Below are 22,447 nucleotides of genomic sequence, written 5' to 3' on the forward strand. Positions count from 1 at the left end.
AAGACAAGATAAAGCGATATATTGATAACGAGCCGGATAAATAGTGTATGGACGTTAACCCTTCACGCACTTGTCATAATAATGCTTCTAGTAGGATGATGCCATGTATACTATGCCAACGAGAAGTCTAGTTTGTGGGAGCATGTTGCTGCCGAGAAAACGAAGCAAACTAACGATAATCATAAACGTATGATATGATAATTATGATATGATATGATATGATATGATATGATATGATATGATATGATATGATATGATATGATATGATATGATGGGAACTATACTTGCACAGCAGTCTGCGAAAACAATCTGCTTTCGAGATTTTACCACCACTGAAATGTAATTGCCTAAAATTTTTGGATAAACACTACCAGAGAAAATTTTCACAACTCTTGTTTCTCTATTGCTTATCTTTGGTGTTTAAAAAAAAAACAAACACTGTAGGCCCTGTATCAAATTACTGAGTCACTGCTATTATGTTCAATACATGATTAATCAATTAATAACCTTTAACGTCTATCAACAAGTTGATTGCATGAAAAAAGGGCATTAAACTACGAGTCTACACTTCGTGTAAAATGGTGCATTTATTTGAGAATTTCAGCTATTACGACACAAAATTAATTGTCAAATCATGTTGCAATATAATATCTCTTTTTTTTTCGCGTGTGAGAGTGAGTGTCGTTTAATGCATTACTTGATAACGTTTGAGGCATGTCAGTTTTTAATAGTTCAAGAGTTACTATATAGGCTACATCTTAACTTAAAATGTGTGCAGAATGTAGAATGCATTGGGAAGTGTGCGTGTGTGTGAGTTGGCGTGCGTGTCCTGTGTTTGTACATGGAATGTTTTCGGCGGATTTAATTTGACTTTCGACAAGCTTCCGGTGTGTGTAATGCAAAGCCAATATTGGCGTGATACAACACAGTATGACATCTCTTTGATAAATGGACTCTTCATCTGGTATAGAGAGGGGACGCGGTCTTGGAAGTATGTACCGGTCACTCGTCACCTGGCGGTAATGAAACAATATTTCCAGTGTTCTCCAATCACAACTGAAGGGGTAAAAAAGAAGAAGAAGGGGGGGGGGGAGGAACACACGAGGCCTTCTACTCGCCTGATACCCCTTCTTACCTGGGCAGCTTTCTTGGTCGCAGGAAAAAAAAGACAAGAAATAAGAATGATGAAAAGAAAAAAAAAGTTTCCGTCACTGCAATATGGGATAAATCTAGACGGTCCAAATTAGCGAACCTACTTTACAAAAGATTACCATATACCGCTACGGGGATCAGTTCCAAATTCTCCGAATCCACCTCTTTTTCTTTCTTCCCCTCCAACCTCCCCTCTACAATCCTCTTTACCTGCCCTTCTCCCCAAACAAAAATGAAGGAGGAAAAGACCCACAGTACTTTCAGAACTTTTCCCCATCTCTTTGCATTTCTCTTTCATCTTTCTTCTTTTTTTTTTTCCTGGCCACAAAATTCCACATTTGTCATCGCTTCGGGGTCACTTTTTACACCTGTGTTCTCCGGCGACAAAACAAAGGGGTTTTCTGTGTTCCCCCGGGACCAGCGCGGCGGAAAAGTGCACGGCTACCTTTTCCTTTTACCTGTCCAAATCCTGAACTTCAACCCGCCTGAGCGTTATTTCATTCCACGCTTTATCTCTCCCCTCCTGTAGACATTCCTTTTGACATTGTCAACAGCAGGAAACCATAGGCGACGGGAAACGACCAGATTTCAATACTATAACACTCCTCCCCTCCCCCTAAGAAAAAAAGTATAAAGAAACAGAAAAACGAGATTTATTACAGGTTATCTCTTATAAAACAATTTCCTATCTCCTCATATCCTCATTATATGCTAACCCTTCCCTCTAAAAAGGAAAATAAAAACAAATAATATCATGGTTACCCTCTCCTCTGGGACCCAATTTAGTTCTACTCTATAACTTCATTTCACGAAAATATTATAACACGTTTGATGTACACGAATTACCATAAAATATACCAATTGTTGTATCATTTCGTTTTTATTGTTAAAAGATAGCAAGACACACTGTCAATTATTGTTTTATACTTAATTTCATATATTCGTTATCCCGGGAGAGATAATATTTCATGTGATGGACTACCATGCGGGATACAGAACATTAAACTACATTTAAAGCACGTGGTATTTGGCTAATAATCTGTATTCACGCAATGTATACAATTACCACAAATACTAAAACGAAGAAAAAACATTTGACTATAATTGAACATGATAGATCATTAGTTCCATAGTTATGTCCTGACACTTTAAAATGAGTACTGACTAGTGTTTTTTTTTTTTTTTGGAAATATGTACCAGTTTATTATCTTCGCAACCTACGTGAAGTAAGTCCAAACGATGATTCCAGGGGTACAAACCTTTCAGTTATAATCAGCAGGTCGTCTTCTATGTTCAAGACCTGATTTGCAACTGAGCAAAGAATTTCTTCTGTACGTTTAGAGCGATATTAAACTAAAAGTTTGGATTAGTATTTGCATCAATATTAACACCGGTAAATACGGTACGCAGTTATTCAGTTTAAATGACTGAAGAAAAAAAAAACGGGTTAAAAAGCATTTTTTATTGCTATATTTCCTTCGACCCTGCCAATTCACAAAAGAATAAAGTAGCTATCTTTTTGTACCGGTTCACGTTAAAAAAAAAAAAAAAACCATTTCATAGTGGAGTTTCCAGGTGAGACATTTCTATTCATTTACTGATTCCATACAGATAAGCACTGCAACAACGACGACGGCGTCGAGGGCGACGATGACGACGACAGCAAGAAGCGAAGACAGCGGCGACAGCGCACCCACTTTACCAGCCAACAGCTGCAGGAGCTCGAGGCGAACTTCGCGAGAAATCGCTACCCGGACATGTCCACGCGGGAAGAGATCGCCGCGTGGACGAACCTCACAGAACCCAGAGTTAGGGTGAGTAAACTTAAGCATCCTTAACTTTTTTTTTTCTGTCGTCTGCAATCTGCTTGTGTACGATGTCAACGACCAGTTTGAAGTGGACGAGTTTATGGGTTAATCTCCTTTTTGTAGATTTTATTGTAGCGGGAATATTTTGAGAGAAATGCATGACTTTTCCTGGCGGTTGAAAGCGCAATTCGTAATGAAGTGACTATGGATTAATTCGTTTATCTATCAATTCGTCTTTCTCTACCTCCATTAATTCAATTTTTTACACTTGTTCGTTTGTATTCACGCGTATATGTGTGTTTTTCTTATTCAATTTTTCAGACCCTTCATTAGCTTTCTCCATAAAGCAACTGTTGTTCAAATAGAAAGGAGTTTTCGAGAGAATAATGTTATACAAATTAGCAGAATACTGGAATGCACACACACACACACACACACTCACACACACACACACACACACACACACACACACAAGCACTGTGAATAAGTTTCATGAAATCACCTTAAAAGTGGCACCATTAATAATGTTGCTTGTTATCGTATTGGCGCATCATGATAATGATGTTTGCAGCTTTCACCTTGTATATTGTTCTTGGTCCTCGTTTTATACGAGTCTCATATATAGGACAAAAATGTATTATTCATAATTGAACAGTTTTGGTCATCATCCCCCCCCCCCATGAAAATTGACAGTTCTTTCAATGTTGGCTATTACAGAATACCAAACTTAAAACTTTGAAATAGAGGATTTGGACATATTTTTTCCATGTCTTTCACGCGCAAATGTTCGAACTTTTCAAAGCTATAAGTAAGAAAGCATTAAACTTGTTGTCCATGTCATTCCTAATGTTTTATTTTGTTTTGTTTTGGTTTTTGATTTTTGGTTTTTGGTTTTTGTTTTGTTTTTGTTTTGTTTTGTTTTTTTTGGGGGTAGAGTCAGTTTGAATCTTGATCTGACACACTAGATCCGCGTTAAAATTCCGAACTATGATGACGCAAGCAACCGAAATGACGTATCAAGTTGAGAATGAATATCATTTAAGTTTATTCCGAGAGGCAATGCAGTGTAGTTTCGTAATGCCATATAGGTATCTTTACATTCCCACTGAGGTACGATGTTTACGGTTTACACTCACGTCATTCTATATTTCACGCTTTGGAATCCAACACTAAACCACTCGGACCTTAGCCGCGAGTTCCTTGAATTTTGAAGCATCCAGGCTTGCACATGCAAGTGTTATGCGATGTTTGCGTGGGATGAAGGTGTCTATTAAACGTCGACATCATCCAGAAAATTGTCACTTTATTGGCATTTTCGCCGGGGAAATATTGCTTTCAAGTAATATCACAGTCATTACGGGTTATTGCTGGCTGTTTCCTCGTTTTGCAGCCATCTAAGTGTATACGACGTGGTGCCCAAGCCAACAGGGTCATCAGCGATTATGTTTATGCATCGGGCACAGCATCCGAAATTGAAAATCCAAGTGTATTAAAGGCCTTGGAGGGGATGAAAGAGAAAAATATAGATACCGGTATTGTAGAGGACAATATAGATATTGGGAACATGTACATGTACTTTGGTAGAAGGCACGGAGGTCGTTTTTCTCTTCTTTTACTTTCATTTCTTTTCTCTTTAATGCCCGGTTCCTAGTTTCCTGTGGCCTCCTGAACTTGTACGATATATGCGCCTCTCAACAACGAAAGCTAAAAGCTTTCAATAATTAAAATTCATGTTTGTTATGTAGGGTGAATTTCGCGAATTTATCCACACGCCATTTTATCTGCTGGGACAATAATTTACGTTACAACAATGACAATATTGTCTGCGGTTACAAATCCCCATCATAGCGTTGTTGTGAGAGCCCTGATGAATAATTAGTATGTATTTATGTGTGTCGTTGTTGTTGTTGTGTTTACGTTGATAATGTTGTCGTTGGTATCATTGTTGTTATCTTTCAGCCATTATCACTATCTTTTATTGGAATACTGGAATGCACACACACACACACACACACACACACACACGCGCGCGCGCGCGCGCACACACACAAAACGTTACTCAGTTAAAAAAAAGTGCACACCAGTCGTGCTCATATTAGCTAAAAGGCTAGATGCAAAGAACAACAATGACTACAACAAAGGTTACAGAACAACTTCGATCTAAAAGATGCGTCTTTTTTTTCTTTGACATTGACCTTCCACGGACGATGTAATCCGATGCGAGTTTCCATCTTACACCTGAGGAAGTGGCCACACACGTACCTTTATCCAAATAGGAAGTGGCGGCTCGAGCTTGGCAAATACGTGATTCAATTGTGTTTTTAAGCTATATCATTTTTGTTTTGGCACCCAGAAGCGTCGATGATGATAGTAGTGGTTACAAGGTCACAGCATTTTGCAAGATTCACCGTAAAACAGTATCCATCGAAAAGAACTTTAAACTGCAGCGTTTTTTACTCCTCCCAGTAGAAGCATAGTGTATATAGTTTACCTTCTCAGAGATTATACCATGCAACTATGCAATATAATCGAGGTTCATATACTGCGTTAAAATGAAAATAATGGCTTTATATCAATATGCTTTTTTTAGACATTTTGGATTGAATTGAAATACAAACAAAACAGTTAATGTTCTTCAAAACTCGTAGTCCTTGCCCTATATAAACAATGAATGATGAGTAGCTGTAGTGGTGGCATTGCTATCATAGATTATGATTTTTCAAACTGAGACTCATGCTATAGTGAGACTACTGCAAATGAATATGAAAACACAAAATCAAGCTACATAATACAGCGGATAGGCTACATGCACCATCGTAATCACAGGAGGATCGTAAGTTTGAATTGTGTCCCCTGCTTACAACATTTGACCATGATATTTTATCCACGAGTTCCTCCAGATGTTTCAAATTGGTATCTTAAAGTGCTGAGGCGATGATAATGGTAAGACCCCCTGAGATAATTACACTAGGTATATAATAATTAAAAACATATAATACTGATGATGATAATGATAGTAACAATAATAATAATGATAATAATAATAATAATAATAATAATAATAATAATAATAATAATAATAATAATAACAATAATAATAATAATAATAAAAATGATAATAACAATAGTCCATCATCATCATTTACTTATCGTCATTATCATAACAATAATGATTGTGGATGTATCACTTTTGTACTTCATCTGCTCATTTTTTTCTAATATCATAGATTGTTTGTTTGATTTTATTTTCTTCAACATAATTCATACATAAATCAAATTTCTTTTCAGTAATATAACAGAAAACATCGATATACAATGTACTTGATTCAAGGAAAGTAAATAAATGTATGCAGTAATTTCATTTATTCATGATTTATTGAATTCATAAAATATTACCAAATTAACAAAAAGTTAGATAAGAAGTTATAGTCATTATTATTGTTACGATTATTTATGTTATTATTGTTGTTGTTATTAATATTATTATAATCATCATCATCATTATTATATTGGCATTATTCCTCTTTCAGCATGTCAGTAGAGTAGAAAGTTTTTAAAACAATATTCACATAAAATAGAATGGGAATTGGGAATTTTTCCTTGTACTTCTCTTTGAGTCAACGAGTGCAGACAAAACAACAAATGCTAAAAAAATGGTGTAAAAGTATTATACTTACACTCCTGAGGTTGCCATGGGAAACGGCATAGCGATGATGCAAAAATGTCAGGATTATCAGACTTCAGGGACCAAAAGAAACGGAAGACCCGAGACCACACCCTCGAGTGTGAAAGCTGAGGAATGATTATGGCTCATGGGAATATTATGCAATTATCTTAATAACACACACACATACATACACACACACACACACACACACACACACACACACACACACACACACACCGAAAAAAATCCACCGCTGATGGGAAAAGAAAAGCTTGGACGCTTTTGGCTATCAAAGCCAAAAATAAGAAACTAAGGCCAAATGAGAAAGAAACCACTATTGAAAGTCCACCCCGGGAATAATTCTAGTCAATATTCGTATTCATGAATAAATGAATTACCTGGATAAATGAAAAAAAAAGAAGAATCAAAGTATCATAAAAGAAAATGACAGAAAAATCGGCGCAGAAGCAGCTTATTCAAGCCTGAAGAAGCCTATAGGTACACTATTCAAGTCACACCTTACTGTACCAAATGTACGTCATATTCAAAATGCGCCGGTGGCATTTCATGCCAAGATTCACTCCAGCTATAGATTCACTCTGAATTTCAACGCAACTCGTGGACGGGAAGGAAAACAGAATGGAAGAAGTATCACGACAGCGTCGCGATTGAACGATGGCTTGTTTCTGATCTATGGACGGATTTGGGAGAGGAACGCCCGAAGATTGATAATTTCATCTGGAGAAGACAACGCCAATGATAAGGAATAGATGTAAACAAACGATCTGCTTCCATTGATCAATGTCTGTGGTGCATTCGGCGTGCCGAAGTTGTTATACCACCACTTTTCTTTCTCCAGCCATTCAGTGAGTTTTATCTATACCTTGTATACAATTTTTCCCTTTTATTTCCTATTCTTACCTCGTCTATCTTTCCTTCTTTATTTGTCTTGCCTGCAACGCCTTTAGCAGCCACCACCATGTTTCGTGTTGGCTTATTTGCAAGACAATCATCAAAGGCGCTTCTTGCTTGATATCGAATACAACCAACAATGAAAATAATTGCACACTCAATCCGCTAATAGAGAAAAAGTGTTTGATCTGTACTGGCCGAAGTTTTATATCTATTTCCTATTTCTACCTATGAAAACATATGAAATACATATATAATTATACATTTATTGATAATGTATTAATAACATATATTATGAAATATGTATTCTCACGCCGTTCTTACTTTGTGATATGTACTTGTCAATGCTTTATTTGTTGATAATTATGATGATATGCTACAGGTGTTTCTGAAGAATTTAGGAATACAACATAACAATAGACTTCTAAAAATGAACTTTCTTGCTACATTTTACAGAGATAGAGATAGAGATAGAGAGACTGGAACATCGGAGAGGAGCATATATATATAGATATATAACATGCGTGCGTGCGTGTGTGTGTGTGTGTGTGTGTGTGAGTGTGTGTGTGTGTGTGTGTGTGTGTGTGTGTGTGTGTGTGTGTGTGTGTGTGTGTGTGTATTAGTAAGAAAGAGAGGGAGATCTGGGAGATGGGAGACGCCAGTGGGAGGAGTCAGATTGATGTGGAGAAAAGGGGACCAGACGTAAATGAAAAAAAAAATAGAGGAAAATGGGTTGTTTGAGAGGAAAGGAAGGAGAAAGGCAGTTTTATGGATACAGAAATATGTAGACAGTAAAGTGATATTCAAAGAAAAGAAGAGAGAGAAAAAAAAAGAACAGAAGGAAAAGTCTGAGGAGAGAAAGTGATGCAAACCTAAAAGCTTCGCGGAGGAATCTCAATGTATTCCGAAGAGACTGACATCTCGACGTGTGGAAGGGTGGGTCGCTTTGCATCGGGAGGCCTTGTGTGCCATGAGCAATGACGTGGGTCAAAGAAGGGCTAATATTTCTTCCTATTGATAGTTCAGAATTAGACGCACGTGTACAGAATGGCACCCAGGGCCATTACGGATGAACCAGAAAAGGAAGAAAGACAGCATAGGCAAAAAAGAAAAAAAAAAATGGCCAGGACAAGTCGCTTTTGCGCGGCCAAACATGTAGGGGTCTCACGAGCAAGGGACATGGAAGGGGGGATTTCAAAAGCATTTTAACTCATTAAAATACCCTCGCGTGCCATGTGTACCAAGGATTAAACCCCCAGTCCCTAATGTCCATCCAGAATAAGGCTTCGTAAAGTCGCCATCTTGGTTTATATGTGAAAGGAGTGGGATAAAAGTCCACATAAAAATGCAGACTGATGGCTCATTTGGGAAGCGATTCATTACCAGGCTTAACATTCACTCACCTTCCATATTCGATAAGCAAGGTCGAATTTGCGTGCCCCTTCAAAAAGGTTTTATGTCCACACGCGTGATGAATACAAACAAATCATCTCTTTTACTTTCTCAAAAAGCCTGGATTATTTTTAAGGAACTTTAAAGGATTTTACTGGTTTTTCGTCTAATTTTTCGAACTCGCAAACAATTGAGCTCTACAATGTTTTCAAAGATGTAATGTTGGGAAGGAGATACATGCACAGAATGTCATTATAATGTTCTTTTTGTTGCCGTAAAGAAGAAGAAAGGAATAAAGAGTAAAAACGAAAACTTTTAACAAAGTTAACATTCCGATCTCTTAAAAAAGGTCATATCTCCCAAGGGTCATTCTTGAGTAGTTGTGAACTGAGATGAATTACATGCACAACCGGGTTTTCAAATGTCTTAGGAATTTCAGGATATTTGATTGTTGAATATTTTCGCTACTTTTGTTTGCATTTGTTTGTATTTCTTGCGCGAGTGCAACGCCCTAAAATATTAAAAAAAAAGTTTTCCACAAAAATACACTCGATTCTCCAACTCATCAATACATTCTTCATTGCGCTTTTATGATCTATTTATATGAAAACAGTAACCCCTCATACAAAGAATGAAGTACATGTATATAGACAAAGAAAGAGATGAAAGCAATAAGGCATGAAGGCAATCATCTTGCATTTGGTACTGCAGAAGGTAAGCAACAATTTATGTTTGTAAAAGAAGTTTCTGTTATTTGACCTTTTTTTTCTGTCTCAATACAGTCCTCACTGTGCATCTTGGAAAGGACGTAGGCCTGTCATAAAAATACAGTACCTGACAAAATGACTACCATCTGTCTATTCTACCCAACAATTTGCAGGTGTTGATTCATTTTAGTCATAATTAGTTGTCAAACATGACAGCGAGAAGTGTAATTTCACTGCACCATTGAACTTTGGATTCCAAGAGACCCTTCCTCCGATTCTGGGTACCAAAATGAAATTGAAAAAGTAAGAAAAAAAAAGAACGCGATAGAATCGTCGGTAGATTTTGTACTATAATGATTGTTGTTATCGTCGTTCACCATGGAAGCGACAGTTTTTACTTTTTCTCCCCTTATCGTTTTACATGGTAATCAGGATTTAATCCTGATGGTCGAGGCGTCAGAATTAAAGTATTTTGCGGAGGATTTGTCGCTGTATTCCCGAACCATCGGGAATTGACAAAACAATCTACCGTTCGGAGTCATCGACCCGTCTGTGTGGTTAACATCGCTGTCGAAAAAGGATCGAATTGAGCAAAGATGATGAACAAAGAGCTCGATTGGTGAAAAAAAAAAATAGATGATGAGGATTACATTTGCTAGAAATGATTTTTTTTTCTTTCGATCCGTTCGAATAGCTGTGGAATGAATAACTCTACGTTAGTGCATAATGAATATGATATCAAAAGTGCATTGATACATCGGAGAATAAAATTATATGGTTATATTATGTATGTATATATATACGCAATTGATATCATTAATGTCTCTTTGACGTCTTGCATTGAATGTTTTCCATTACATGTTGAATTCCTTGCTTTATTCCGATTTTCATGGTAATTGATGATTCAATTGCTTTTTCCGCCCAAAGTCAGTTTCTAGTAGTCAGAGATTAGGTTTTGATTTAGAAGCATGACATGTTGGGTTTTTTTTTTCCGAGTCCGAACTTCATGGGGAAAAAGGAAATTATAATGAAAGATAAGGAAATTGGAGCTTAGCCCGATAATATGGTGCCCTTTTGAAGTGATTTTCCAATTTGCATGATATACAAATAAATAAATATATAAATACAAGGTATTGTAATAAATAAATAAATACGTACATACATACATACATACATACATACCTACATGCATAAATAAATAAATAAATAGGCCTAAATAAATAAATACAACGTAAGTATGGGATATTCCAACATGTTCCTGTTCAAGTCGTAATATTCCTCCGTTCGTTTGAACCCTAACTTTGAGAGTTGAAGGAGGAGAGGGGATGGGGTGGCAGAGAGGGCAAGCTGACTGGAAAAGACTACTCTTACACCCCGTTTTCCTGCTTTCGTAGTTCAATCTGTCTGTATCTCTATTTTGCTTCTCCGAATTCTTATCTCTTCGTCTCCTTGTGTCTCCGCCTCTCCTAAAAACGTGTGTCTCCGCGCGTACACCGTGGAGAAAAAATAAGGAAACGCAAAGGAGTTATCGATATGTTTAAACAAAGAAAAGATATATCAACAACAGCAGCCCCTCAGCCAGTTTATTAATATAGACGTGACAAATTTGTTTGCAAAACCTTCGCAAATCTCGCGGAAACTTACCCGGCGCTGAATCACCCTCATTGTGTCGATTGACGTTATATTGTCATCGCAAGTTGCTCACGACTCCTGGAACAGCGCGCGCTCGAAATTTCGGCGCTTTAATATTATTTCGTCGGCAACTTTGAATTGATGGTGGCTAAGTGATTAGTTTCAAATAATTGGCACAGAACGTCCTCTCTCTCTGTCCACTGATGTTAATTAATCCTTTCTTTGCTAGGGATATTGGACAGTGCGTTCAACGCTATGGAGTTTTCTGAGCCAATCGGCACTCAAATTACGTAAAGGGTTAAGGAAAGTATAATTGCCTTCTTCAATGAGTTAGTGTCCTCCGCATTGAGTGACCAATGACCATGGTGACTCCGGACTTCGCCACTAAACGCTCCTGCTCTGTATTAAACGCAATCGGCTTTTTATACAACATATCGTACGTATTTTGGTGTCAGTAAACATAGTCTTGATGGCCATTGATCTCACATCAGAAAGATTATGCGGTCAACACTTGACAGTGTAAACGTATTGTCATTATTATGTTCATGTAAAGCGTATACGTCTCATGCATAGCATAATATCATTATGAACAAAATAATTTTCGATGTAATATTGATACAGAGCTCCTTCGTACATAAGTAGCGTCATCACAAGATTATATAAAAACACTCACACACATTAAATTCATTCAGCATTAACGTAGAAGTCTAAAGCATAAGAAATATGTTATTATGGAATAATTCAACTTATTTTGACATAAAAATAGTAAACCAACATACATTGACTATTCTTCAGTTGTGAGCGCAATAAGTTTATCGGATTACAAGCTTGCTTTCCCGGATTTTATGTGCTAACATATGATGTTAGAGGAAGGGGGAAGGGGTGGGGGATGGGGAGAACATGCAGCTGTGTCGTTATGCAAACGTCAGAAGGCTGTTTGAAATACATTGTACAACCAATACAGTCAGATGGTAAGCAAGGGGGTATTTCAGCGCTCTCGGATGTGACTGATTTGGACCGATTGCCAATTTATGTGAAGGCATACTCGACCAAAATTGGCAATATATAGAATTTCGGCTTGGCGCGCAGCATCATCTGCCCCGAATCACATCGGGCTATATCTATTTTGATGCGACCATGTATCATTTTTCTGCCGTAGTGATGTCCCCGGGTCTCGTCAAATCACCGGGGCTCGTATATTCTCTGCTGCCGCGCATCCACAGCCCGTATAGTTATGATACGGGGCGACATATTTCTTTGTTTCGCGGGCACCACGTCTACGCCAATTCACGTATTCATTTATAGGAATAAAGCGCAAGGTGATGACGCATCGCTGTTACGACAAATTTGATACTTCTGCCAATGACTGCCTCTAAAATGGCTCCCTCTTTATCTACCTCTTTCCCTGTCTCATGTCTCTATCTCTCTCTCTCCCTCTCTTTTCCTCGTCTCTATGATATCATAATATACAAACCATAGAGCCACATAAGATGAACTAGACAAGCGCCGAACGTGCTGTTGTTAGTCAGGGCAACCCACAAACCCCCCAATGTCAAAAGGGATGTCGACTCGCCCGCCTAGTAAGTTTGATTTCAGTGGATCGCTGATTGAGGAGGTAGAATAGCCATCATGGTATAGACGGTGAGCTTTCCGTGACGTGCGAGTGATATGTGGAAATAGGCGCGCTGTGTGTTGTCGGGGCAAATTAATGATTTCAGGTGGAAATGCGTGTATCAAGGATAGCTTGATCCATTCCCTCCCCCCCCCCCCATCCTTCGAATTTACAGTGATGGTGAGTTGACAACGAATAGGGCGTGACGACATCCGTTGAGGTCTTGAGGATTTGCTGGAGGTGACAGGAATGAAGCTGATGTGAATGTGGAACAATGGAAATGAAGTCTTTCCTTAGACTATTCCTATTTCGATTCAATTCAATTATCACTCATTTCCATCCAACAAGACTGAAACAAAATACGAGGCAAATTTTACACGAATCATACTGTTTTATCAGTTTGTAAGAAGTACACGATGCAGGGTGGATCATAAAGTGCTGTATAATTCATTATGATAAAGTATAATTATAATATGTAAATAAGTAGAATAATCAAGAACAGTAATGCATACTTTGCAAGGTTGACGGAATAGTCAGCATAACGATGAAAAGGAGCGATCCACTGAAGAGCAGGGTAAATAAAGTCGGAGTCACTCAATACATGTTATATGATAACAAAGAATCATCCAAAATCTTTTCACGTACAGCTATGAATGGGTGTTAAATGTAATGCATGTAATAAGGACATCGCCATTTTAAACATTAGCTACTTTAGTGTACGAGGAAACACAAATTAAGACAAATGTTACAATCTACAGACACTCTATAGTACTTGAATAGTTTTACTTTATTTCATGGCATGATAAAAATGAGATGATCTAAATAAGATGGTGACGTAGACGGATTATTGCTCTTTGCATCTCATGGGAGAGTGAAGCACAACTTTCTAGTTGGGCAATTCTCGAATTATAAGCAGCGTCTAGGACACCCGAATTCATTAAAAAAAAATCAATTCTCACTTAAATGAACTAAAATAAAATCATTATAGATAGAACTATGCTGGGTAGAGTGGAAGCTACTTGACAGATGATCGACGCGTCGCGACGGTATTCAAATATCACGTACAACCCTACCATGTACGTTTGCGAATAAGCAATCAAGACACATGTGTGAAATGAGTCTAAAAGAAGTACACTCATAGTGGAGATCTTCTTAAATACTATAATGATTACAATTTGACGAGTCCATGTAGAAATCAGCGTAACTAAACTTACAAGACAAATAAAAAAATGACAAACTCGAAATGTCTCTACGGAAAATAGATCAGGCACAATGTGTTGGAGGTATTTTAAAAGCAATTCAAGATTTTGTTCAAATAAAATGAAATCAATTTGTTGTAACAACAATCGCGGTTTAGCGTAGAATGTCAATATGCTTTTATCATTTTTTCCTTGATTTTTTTTTTATGAGTGATATGTTTTTCTGACGCAAACCAGCCATGGGCTCGTTTATCACTGTCATTTAAAGGCGAAAAGAGAATCGTGAGGAAAAGTGCAAGCCACGAATCTGTCTGAACCGTGAACCCTAGAGAGAGACTCCGCAAGACAAACATCGGTCGTGGTTTAGAGAGCTTAGCGCTGACCCTGGCGTGACCGTGACCTCGGGTGCGTTCGGTTCTCCGTCGGGCCGGCTCGGACCAGTTCGGCTCCAGGTTGGGACGTGCGGGAGTAGGTAACATCCAGCTGCACTGCACACACGGCTATCGCGTAATCGTGCCCACTGTGTGCCGCCAGAACCGCGGGGTGAGGGAGGAAGGGTGAGGCTTACACCATCAGTCTTCGTCGCCATAACGCGGTTGAAGGATAGCAGTGAACCGCCAGAGAGCGCATACGTCGTTGTCTCGTACTTGCAGGGATGTACGTGAAGCATTTCCCCTACTGTTTGTATTTCTTATTTCGACATCGAAATACAGACGTTGCCGATCCCAGTCGTGTGTTAAGCAACTTTACAAACCCAAACACGCATTCTGATAAGGTTTCCAACGTTGATAATTCATACGTATTCATGTACCTATATAAAACGTACGTAGAATGATCGATTCATCTTAAGGGTGCTTGCTGAGAGAGAATGAGTGAGTGTGTGTGGGGGGCGGGGGAGGGAAGGGAAACGTCTCCCTCCTTCCCTCCCTTTAACTATGACCCAGTGTTTTCACTTCATTTAAGCACTTCATTTCATATCAAACATCCTTCACTCTTCTTGATGTTTTTATTCTGTTATTGAGAGGAAACAATCTGCTGGATCGTACAGCACCTCAGTTTCCTTGCTGATCGACTATTCATCCTTTTAATCTTCTTCCTACTTTTCTTTGTCCTTTATTTTTGTGTGTTCTTCGACGTTTTTGTTTGGATTGTTTTCTTTTTACGATCCTCTTTCGAATGATACTTTTCATCATGGTAATCACATTTTTCTTCTATTCACCCTTTCCCCCTTTACTGCTCCGTTATCTCTTTCTTCAAAGTCATCGCCTTCCTCCTTTTCTTCTTCTTCTTCTTCTTCATCTGCTTCTTCTCTCCTCCACGTTATCCTAATTGTTATTTCTTCCGTCAAAACGTGATGAGATGGCCCGGGCAACAATACACTTTTCCGCAGTACCACGTGAAGGTTGCGGCTTCGTGTTATTTCTCCTTGGTGGGGGATGAACATCCTAATCCCGGCGAATCTCCGGAACGGACATCTCCAGTTTTGGTTTCAACTGACCCTTGAACTCCCCATCTCACATCATCTCTCTCTCTTATGTCAATTTCTCTCCCTCTCTCTCTCCCTCCCTATCTCTCTCCGTATGCATCTCTATTGCTCTCTCCCTCTCTCCCTCTCTCCATATCTCCATATCTCTCTCCGTATGCATCTCTATTGCTCTCTCCCTCTCTCCATATATATCTCTCACTCTTTCTTTCTCTCTTTTTCAGATATAAGGTATATTTTGTCCTAAGTTCTCTTACAATCGCTACCCATACTGCAGTTTCTATCTCTTTCGCTAACTTTGTCTCTATCTCTGTATTTTAGTCTAACTATACCTACCTATATATCTATTTATTTATCTATCTATCTATCTATCTATCTCTCTAGTTTCTATCTATCTATCTATCTATCTATCTATCTATCTATCTATCTTCTTTCACTAACTTTCTCTTTCACTAACTTTGCATCTCTCTCGTCTATCATCTCTCTCGTCTATCTATCTATCTATCTATCTATCTATCTATCTATCTATCTATCTACTGTATCTATCCATCTCCCTAGATCTCTGTTCCTCTTTCTCACAACCTGTCTCCATCTGTTATCAAGGTATTTGGACAATGTGAAGATCACACTACTTTAAATAAATGTTGAGAGAGGGCGAGAACTAAACCACTCAAGTGACGTGGAGAAGCGCCCCAATCGACAGCTTAGCTACTGCATAGTTGCCAGCAGGATGATGTGCACAATGTATTTTGGGACATCGCTGAAATGGCATAAAGCTTCGGAAATGTTGAAAGGAAATATGGGATTCACCCTTCTCCAGTACGCGTCACACATTCGAAGAACTATCTCGAAAACACATGGAAATGAGCGATTTCCAATATATTAAAATCGAGCGGGCGTCTACTGTTGCTTGTTTACTTGCGAAAGTGGTAATTAGATACCTTTCGTGTTATAAACTTGACTTGCGCGCAGCTCCATTAATTTCTGTTAAATAAAAGCTTGTTTCACGAAGGGATAGTACCAAGGGAAACAGTATTCTATAGAATTCATGTTTGTATCCAAAATAAAGTCTGTTGTACGCAAAAAAGAGGGACATAGATGTTCATATCAAAGAACATTTAATATTATATTATTTCATTGTGACCATAGTGTCAAGTTAATAAACCGATTGAATTTGAAACCGTAAATATTTGGTTAACTGTTATTCCCTCCTGTCCTGTTTGTTACCATCTGTATCATCCTTTCCATCGCAAATATCACATACATGTCATTCGATACTGTTTTATTAAACTTCTACATTTTCAATTCACTGTGCACAAATAATAAATCAAACAAACACATGCACATACATACTTAATATGAGTTGAAAAGCTCTTACACCATTTGTCTATTATCTGTCTATAATTACATAATTATTATTATGTAAGATTAAGCTATCAACCCATCTGATTTTTACTTCTCAGCCTACTATAACAATGTATGAAATATGTAGAAATGATTTTGAAGCTAGGTGTATACAATTTCTTTATCATTATTTCGTTACCTTAATAACTTTATATGTTCTTCAACTTTTCACTTTGTAATATTGGTATCAATATACAACTTCTCATGGTCAGATGCATGCAAATTTTTAGGAGATCCCTATGAAAGCAGGACTTGCTAATACAACGAAGTGTCCAAACTCCCTATACCCATCTTCCCAACAACTCTCCTCTTTTTCTTCGTCCTCCTTATTGCCATCATCACCACCCAAACCTCTCTCCTCCCTCCGTCAGTGTTGGTGCAAAAACGAAGTTCAAGATATTTCCGCACGGCTGAGACCAAAAGCGCAACTGTTAACACGCGCGCGCACCGGTGCTGACATCTAGGTGGGACGTAAGGATCATGCCCTTCCCCCCGGACCCGGCGGAGCGGGCTTATTTGGGTAACCTTGACTCTCGTCTCAACAAGAGCGCTGCTGCGACGTTCAAATGCGCGCGGAGACCCACGATGATATCTATGAGTAGGACTGGCCATCGGAAATAAGCCAATGTACTTTCTGGACTTTTTCCCCCTTTTTAGATGAGGAAAGCGTAGGAAGAAGAGCTGATGCTGTTGCTGGTGGTGGTGATGGTGATGATAGTGGAGGGAGTGGAAGAGATCAGGAAATCGGGAATGATGTAAGCGCAATCTGGTGTTATCGTCGAAAACCCTTCCAAAATAATCTTCCAAACATTCTTTTTTTTTAATTGATTATAACCTGTTAAATGGTATCAAGTATTCCGTTTCCTTCCTTTCTTAGATTGATACAACATGATCTTCAAACAGTTTCAGATTGAGCCGCACCGCTAGTACCATAGTGCATAAATTATTGTAAACTTTGCTAGGAGTGTGAGTGCTAATGTGTGTAGGTGTTGCATCGAGCTTAAAGGTGGCCAATATCACTTTCACGTCACCAAGGTCAAAAATATTATGATATTAAATGGATGGAAAAAAGGAAAGAGGTTCATTGTGATTATGTGTACAAACATTTTGTCCTTGCAACAGGATCACTTTTTCAAGTTTCGCTGCGTGTGTAATATCCACTCTAGAATCCTAAAATAATATATCAATATTAAGGGATGTCGTGGTCATGGCGAGAAACTAAAGCCACAACAAGGGTGCTCCTCAGGAATGGGTATCTATGACGTATAAAGAAATTAACGTTGGAAAGGTGAGAGGGGCACCAATAGCGTTGCTATGATATGTCAGAGACTGTGAACAATAGTGATCGTCCCACTAAGATGTGAAGTTCGGGGAGAAATCCTCCACGTCAAGAAAAAAATCTGTGAATTTTGTGGGATTGTTTTTTTATCAATTTCTCGCGCCTATCTCTCCTATTCATTATCCTTCCCCTCCAGAGAATCCAATCGGGGATGTATTCGAAACCTTATTCCCTTCGTCAAAATGTTCAATTAATGTTTGTCGTCACGTCTAAGACCCGCATTCACACCTTTCTGCGCCAGCCCCACCCTCGCCGCTCCGTCAGTCTGCAGGTACGCGGCTGTCTTCTTCTCCAGCAATCTCCCCGATCCGTTCCCTCCCTCCCTCCCCCCCCCCTCCATCTCCCTCCCCACTCCCTCCTCGAGCTTGCATCTCGCCATCAGCCACCCTCGCCACCCTTGGGCCGATCTAGAACGCCACATGCGTTTCTATCAGCTGGGACTACAGACCCGATGACACCACTCTTTAGTGAAGTCTTCCGACGCGAAGCCCTTTCATGTGCGCCGACACGATGACGAGTTTTCATCCATTGCGGACCCGCTCTGTTTTCGTTAAAGTCCTCGTCCTTCTCCTCACAGGGGCAAATGTTATGACGAAGGTACTCGAAATACTTCGGTTTCTGCGATTCCACTCATATAATGTGATTTATTACAGGCGCGGTTTGCTCAGACCAAATTGAATAATAAATATAATTGATTAGGAGAGAAAAATAAATACATACGTATACTTACATTGCGTGCAAGACGGATCCATCTACAAATTTTAGATTTAATCACATCTAGCGCGTGTATTTTTCTATAAAAGAGAAACTGCTCTAGCCTCAAAACCATAATAGTGATTTGACTTAATAAGTCTCATGTTATCTTTTTTTCTCCCCCGCAGTTTGAAGGGCATGTACTTTTGGGTAAACATACAGGTGTGCAGACAACGCACCTCCTTTTCTCTTAGCTTACTTTCACTTCCGGACTGAGGGCTAAGGAGGAAGTCTCGCATGAAACCTTTAGGTCATGACTTCCGGCACACTGACCTTCGACACATATTTCACTCTTGTCTGTCTGCTACTCGACAAAATAATATGATCGACATCTTTTTACTTTACACATGTACTGTGTTCACATTTTAACGAGCTGTCCTCAATTGATTTGTATGATTGCGTTGTTGCTGGATCTTTTGTTTTAAGTGTGTGATTTGAAAACGAGGTTAAAGGATATCGTTGGAAGGTGACAAGAATTGCAATAATTGAGCCAATTTCAATTCCACATTCTTTGAAAATCTATCGGAATGTGTTTTTCAGTCTCCTTCTGGCAGCAACGATTAAATTTGGTGGGTTCCCTCCTCCCCCTCTCCACACGAAATGCGATACATCTCATTATTTCACACAAACACACATATATAAATATTGAAGGGATATATATAACACCAATATACATGTGTGTGTGTGTGTGTTTTGTGTGTGGGTGTAGTCAGTCATTCATATTTTGTTACTCATCATCTTATATAATCACACATAACATCCTTGCATGTAAGAGAGCACGGTTATCAGGCATGGTTCCTTAGGGAAGTATAGCCAGACGAACAAACGCTATTGTCATGTGTGTCAAAGACTAGAAAAGGGAAAACGTTGAGGAAGTAATACTTGATATGTCACAGTTAAATGAATGACGCAGATATGTAAAATGTATATCAAATTTTAAGTATAAGGGAGTGAGTGTGCAAAACGTTCATGTTCTTCTTCTCCATAAGTCATTCGACCATTTGTTCCTGTTCGGTATTCGTGAGAATGTCAAGAAATCATATAGGCCTACCAATAAGAAATCCTCAGTAACTTGTATACAAGGCAGTCTATTAACTCTCCTACCCCCCCCCCCACCATACTTCGCTGATTTCACGTTGCATTATTTAGGGCGCAATGTCAAGTCCATGACCAAGAACCAGACATAATCAGTGCTTGTGCCCCCCCCCCCCTCCTACCCCCATCCCACCTCCTCTAAACCCCGCCGCTCTCCGACATGTCGTTGTTAATATGCCTATTGACGTTCTTCCGCTTCATTTTCCTTCTTTCTCCTTCCATTTGTTATGTGTCATGTCACAATGTCATCTTATCTTGTCGAGCCCCTCCCCCTGCCACAAGATGTCACTTCAGGGTAAACTTAAAGTGATACCGCGCCAAGTCATCTCCAAGCTTTTTTCTTTTCTTTTCTTCTTTTTTTTTTTTTTTTGGTCTAACAAGACTGCTCTCCCATTTCTTGAGAACGCGCTCTCTGCAGAATTTCTTTTTTCCTCTTTACATATTCGAAAAAAATGTCGTTCTCGACACGTGACTTCGTTGGCCCGAGCTAATTGGTTGCACCTTAATCTCCTGCGAACTCGAGTGGAAACCTCCCCCCAAGCGAGCCTAATCCATGGTTGTAATATGTTTTCCATGTGTTTAGCCCGTTCTCGTAGCTCTTTTGGATTATGTAGAAGGTCGAGAAATATTTTCCTGATTGTTGCTGAGAGAATGGTAATGATGATTATCAAACCGTTCGGGTCTTGGAACAGACCTGGTATATGGCAGTTCGGCATGCTCACGTGATTATGCCTTATGAAATTCATTTTCTTCGTATGACAAACCTCGGAAGAGAAAGAGAAAAAAGAGAGGGGCGCGGGGAGAGTATTAAAGTGAAAGGAAGAAAGAGGTTAAATGGGTGGGGGCAGCAAGGAGAGATATTGAAATTAAGTACTATTAAATGAAATATATATAATTATGTAAACATATGAATATATAGATATACTAATATGTAACTGTATGATTATATAAGTATATGGATATGTAAACATATAAGTATATTAATATATATGTGTATAGAGAGACATGTATAGAGAGACAGACAGACAGAGACAAATGTATATGTATACATAATTTGGATCGAAGACAAAATTGTTTTTTTTTTTAAAAGACATCAGATAGGAATCAACACTAAATCACAGAATTTGCATAAGTCACACCTATCTTCAAAAATATTTTAGGCTGTTTTTTTTTTCTCTCTTCCGCATTCTTTGGAGCTGTAAGCTTATCGTAATTATTTTTTTAAGGAACCCACATATAACAGGCACGTCCGTTGTTGTTGTTTTCTTCACAGAATTATATATTAGTGTATGTGTTTGTATAGTTTATTGTACACATCAACATAACGGCCTTGTTGCTTTCTGTATATTACTCAATTATATGTCCAATTTCAATGCCTACATATCATATTCTCTCGAGAATGAAAATAAAGTTGATTGTTTTGATTCATCAATTCAAAAATAGTGTGATAATACAGTAAATAAGGCTAGAATTACAATCGGAAACGATTGACATCAGTCAAGGTAGAGGGAAAAATAAAATGTTTTAGGGTGCACATTGTGAACCAATAAATATGGATTACGAAAGGCATACGTATACCATATCTTTCTTGGTATCACATTCAATGCACTTCTTCAGTATTCGTCGAGGAAGGTGAAAAATGCGGGCAGAACACACACAAAAAAATATGAATCATGAAATATATACTGTCATGTATACATGAAAAATAAGAAGACCTAAGAGCAGTCTATAAAATGGATGATTTACATGAGTGAATGCGGTTTAATGATTATTAGCATGCATCCTTAACTATCTGTTGAAAATGTAGACCTACTCCTGTGGCCTTTCAGCTAAATATTAGTAGGTTTTAATTTTGAATATGCCAGTACTTCTTTATGTATGTCTCCATGAACACAATCTTTTCTCAAATTTTGGAGACATTACTTAACGTTGACAATGAAAGGTTGAAACATTAATCCGGATGGGTGATTGAATGTTTGTTTGTTTGGGTTTTTTTTTTTAGTTCACCTTCAATCATTACCACAATTCTTTGTTTGCTGGAATTTGAAGTAGATACACAATTTTTTTTTTCATTTTATTTACTTTAAATAATCGCCATGCAACCACACTGTAGCAAAAATCCTCGTTCATAATCATCTTGAACACTCTGCGAAGCCTGTGAGCTTGCTTGGTGAAGAACAGCTTAGTCACTCGACAGGTCCTTTTGCTTCAAGATTTCATATTTGCTTCTCATAGTCAAACTCTAGAAGTTAGTTAGGCTGACCTCATTTCACAACCTTCTCTCTCCATCTC

General features: G+C 38.5%; 1 protein-coding gene across 1 annotated transcript in view; it reads left to right on the top strand.

The window, feature by feature from the left end:
- Nucleotides 1–22,447, top strand: part of LOC139709787 (pituitary homeobox x-like) — a 42,784-nt gene that overhangs the window by 10,493 nt on the left and 9,844 nt on the right. Inside the window, exon 2 of the mRNA XM_071621747.1 lies at nucleotides 2,764–2,966. Coding sequence (XP_071477848.1) covers nucleotides 2,764–2,966 — 203 coding nt within the window. The remainder of the gene's footprint in view (nucleotides 1–2,763; nucleotides 2,967–22,447) is intronic.

Source organism: Diadema antillarum, unplaced genomic scaffold (assembly GCF_040938485.1).
Source record: "Diadema antillarum isolate AM-2024a unplaced genomic scaffold, OU_Dant_1.0 seq00001470_RagTag, whole genome shotgun sequence".
Classification (NCBI taxonomy): Eukaryota; Metazoa; Echinodermata; class Echinoidea; order Diadematoida; family Diadematidae; genus Diadema; species Diadema antillarum.